This window comes from Dendrobium catenatum, unplaced genomic scaffold, assembly GCF_001605985.2.
Source record: "Dendrobium catenatum unplaced genomic scaffold, ASM160598v2 fragScaff_scaffold_716, whole genome shotgun sequence".
NCBI classification, from domain to species: domain Eukaryota; kingdom Viridiplantae; phylum Streptophyta; class Magnoliopsida; order Asparagales; family Orchidaceae; genus Dendrobium; species Dendrobium catenatum.
Window position 1 is genome coordinate 5946284 of NW_021319178.1, and position 3882 is coordinate 5950165.

A 3882-nucleotide genomic window follows, 5' to 3' on the forward strand; every position below is an offset into this window, starting at 1 on the left:
CTGCCGAGAAGGTCATCTTCTTCCCGATTAACTTTAATCCAACCAACTCTTCGAATAAAAGTCCACATGGCCCCAACGACTCAGCCGGTCTTCGTGTCAGTTGCACCGGCAGAAATCCCACACACCCCAGAGAGGCACCTTCAATTACGGATTAATAAATATATGAATATATGATCCACCGCCGAAGTCGTCATAATTCACGAAAACCAACGGCTATTATCGCACACAAGACTCCCACCGCGACACCGCGAGACAGTTTATCCGACTCAGCCTTCCTCGAATCAAAGAGGCAAGAGCCACTGTTCCAGCAATCTCTCTAAGTTCTGTTCCACCTCGAAGGAGAACGCGCGCCGGAGTAAAGAGAAGAGAAGCCTCTCCTCCATGGATAGGGCTTGGGTTCTTCATTTATTTTTCTTCCTTAATCTCATCGTATTTTCTAATGCAGAGATAAAAAAACTAAAGATCAAGAGCGACTCACGCCCTATGATCCTATTCGAGAAGTTTGGATACACGCAGCGTGGATTCGTCGCAATCGCCGTCTCCGACGTCTCATTATCCTCTTCCTTATCCACTCCCGATCCCTCCCTATTCGGCTTCTTCCTTCTATCCGAGGAGGAACTGATCCAGGCCATCTACGAATCCCAGCAGCAAACCCCCAATTCTAACCCTAATTCCAATGGAGACAGCACTTGCGTTCTCTCCAAGCCATTCATCCACTTGCTCTTCACCTTCCGTGATCTTTACAAACCCTCGATGAATAACTACAACAACTCGTTCCCAATCACCCGCCCAGATGAATACAGTCTCTACTTCGCCAACTGTGCACCCGAAAGCCAGGTCTCCATGTCCGTTCGTACGGAGATGTACAATGTTCGTCCCGATGGCTCCCGCGACTTTCTCTCGGTTGGTCAAGCCCCGGTCCCGTCGATCTATTTCTTATTCGCTCTTTTCTACGCCATCTTCCTCGCCGTCTGGATCTATTTTTCCCTTTTTAAGAACCACCTCTCCGCCCACCGGATCCACCAGATCATGGCTGCCCTTCTCCTCGTAAAGGCCCTCAACCTCATTTTTGCTGCAGAGGACCAGCACTTTATCCGCCTTTCCGGCACGCCCCATGGATGGGATGTCCTGTTCTACCTCTTCCAGTTTCTAAAGGGGGTTCTCCTTTTTACAGTCATCATTCTTATCGGCACCGGCTGGTCTTTTCTTAAACCCTTTCTCCAGGACCGGGAAAAGAAAGTCCTCATGATTGTGATCCCACTACAGGTCGTTGCCAACATCGCATCTGTTGTGATTGGCGAGACTGGTCCGTTCATCCAGGGTTGGATCACCTGGAACCAGGCTTTCCTCCTCATTGACATTATCTGTTGTTTTGCAATCATATTCCCGATTGTGTGGTCTATCCGATCTCTCAGAGAGACTTCGAAGACTGATGGAAAGGCTGCGAGAAATCTTGCCAAGCTTACTCTTTTCCGGCAGTTCTACATTGTTTTGATCGGGTACTTGTACTTCACCAGGATTGTGGTATATGCGCTTAAGACAATTGCCTCGTATAGGTACAAATGGGTGAGCGTGGCAGCTGAGGAGATTGCCAGCCTTGCCTTCTATATCTTCATGTTCTATATGTTTAGGCCGGTGGAGAAAAACAAGTATTTTGTGCTCAACGAAGAGGAGGAGGAAGCAGCTCAGGCAGCTTTGAGAGATGACGAGTTTGAGCTTTGAGTTCATGTACGGTGGAGTTTGGACGTTGCCTGACTTGCAGGTTTGTTATATATCTTCTTTAACTAGCCTATTGTTTTAAAACACTGCCTTCCATGTGAGTTTTGTTATTTGCTTGAATTTGGGCATAGGAAAACTTTAGAACAAGTCCCATTTCATATCTCTAAGAGCCCATTTAAACTATATTTTTTATTACCGTATATATAAATGGATAATTTTTTGTAACATTGAACTAATTATGATGCAATTTTTGGTTTCTATTTTTCTCTGAACTCATTTCAATTGATATTTCGTTCTAATTTTTTGAGGTGGTATAAAGATCAACTTGACTACATATGCTGCCAAAAGAGGGGAAAAATCTTCTTTGCGGAGTGAAAGCTACTTTTGCGTTTGCAGTGCAAATTTATCTGGTTTTGCCAACCTATTTTGGACGTCTTAGATCTTCTGATAGTTGCGAGGGTTTTATGTTTTTTTTTTTTTATAATTGTGTAGGGATGCTTAAATATTAGTTTGTTTGACAATTATGTATTTTTTTAAAAATTTTGAAAATGATATTATTCCTTGTACTCGTGAGCTAGTTAGAGTTTCAATTCAGCATCTTCATGCCCATGCCACAAACCGTTGTTTATAATTCTTTCTGATAAGCTTGTATTTCTGTGGCATGTTGTTCAAACACTGATCCATCTGGAACAAACGGTGTGCAATTGCAGGCACCGGACCAATAACTTTTTTTGAGGAGCGTTCTTGGTGATTATTTGCAGTATTAAACTTGAGATATGTTAATTAGCCATCTCATTTTTTATACTTAATTAAAGAGGCTTTGATATAATTTGTTTATAATTTGGACATGCAAAGAAGTAAAAATGATTATATATTTCTAGACCGAAAGTTTTGGAAGCCTTGAATTATTAGTTAGTGAAATCAAAATTCCTGCTTCTTAAAATTAAATCAATTTTGGTTCTGTTTGGTTTAGTATTTTCTAGATAACAATGTGATTCAATCAGCAGTGTAATTGATTCAATTTCATGTTATTCAAACTAGCCAATATTATTTAGAATAACCTAGAGTGATTAATATTTTATTTATTCATTTTCTTCAGCCATGCGATGACCTATTAGCATTCAATTCGAGCACAGATTACGTCAGTGATAGTAGTATTAAAACCTTTTTATAAGATAATTTTGCACTACATCAGTAAAAATAAGAAACTAACAACCCATTTGATTGATTTATCTGAGAGAGAGGATGGCACCTTTTTCTGCTCTCCCTTGCTTTCATTAATGTGAGTTTGGAGGTAGAAAGAGAGCAATTTCACTCTCGAAGGGTGCTAAAATTTTATAAATTTTTTTTATTTAAGCCTAAGATATGAATTTTGAAGGATCTAGATATTACAGCTGGCAGAGTAGTTACAGATTTGATAGCTCAAGTTTATAAAACCAAAGGGCCTATGCACATTATCTAATGAATATTTAAATAGTTTAGTTTTTCTTTTTTTTGGAAATTGTTAGGATACCTTAGTAACTCATCAATGTTTTTAAACACACAAACAAAAATTTTTATAGTTCAATTACTATATTTAAAAATTCATGATAAATATGTAATGATTATGATTAATGAAGTAATTGTATTATGCTTAATGAATTTGTTTTTAATTCTTATTTCATTAGACTCATGGAATTGTTTACATAAGATTTTACATATTATATGATATGTTTTTGATTAAAAATAAATTCATTATAATTTTTAAAAAATATTAGATATTTCTTTCCCCACCGATGCAAAATAGTGAATGCTGGAACCACTGAGTTTTGAGCACACAGGGCCCCGATGTAAAGAAAAATTGCTTAGTAACTGCAAAAATCATAATTAGTAGTAAACTAACAATTAGAGGTTTTTCCGGGAATTTTTTTGGGAATTGTTTTAAATCTTTTTTTTTTTGGTGTTTTTCTGCTAATGAATAATCAAAATTTAAGGATTTTATAACAATTTTTGTGGAAAAAAATAATAATAAAATAAAATAAATCAAAAGTGCTTATCAAGGTAAAGTAGTTTGTGTTTCGAAACTTTGATAACTTTTCTCTTTCAATTTTTAGATGCTTATAATTTGGTTTTTATAATGTATTTCTCAATCTTTTATATTGTATAATTTGCTTGTAAAATTTT

The 3882-nt window shown here is 37.4% G+C and overlaps 1 protein-coding gene across 3 annotated transcripts; it reads left to right on the plus strand.

Moving 5' to 3' along the window:
• Positions 1-301: 301 nt before the first annotated feature.
• LOC110109615 (protein GPR107-like) lies at positions 302-2473 on the plus strand. Of its 3 annotated transcripts, none has more exons than XM_028696038.1 (2): positions 302-1762; positions 2387-2473. In XM_028696038.1, exon 1 carries the CDS (start codon positions 382-384, stop codon positions 1720-1722), a length of 1341 nt encoding a protein of 446 aa, XP_028551871.1. In that variant the 5' UTR covers positions 302-381; the 3' UTR covers positions 1723-1762; positions 2387-2473. The 3 variants fall into 3 exon arrangements, with proteins under 3 accessions (XP_028551871.1, XP_020696435.1, XP_020696434.1); XM_020840776.2 differs by lacking the exon at positions 2387-2473 and adding an exon at positions 2028-2337; XM_020840775.2 differs by lacking the exon at positions 2387-2473 and adding an exon at positions 2039-2337.
• The last annotated feature ends 1409 nt before the right edge of the window (positions 2474-3882 follow it).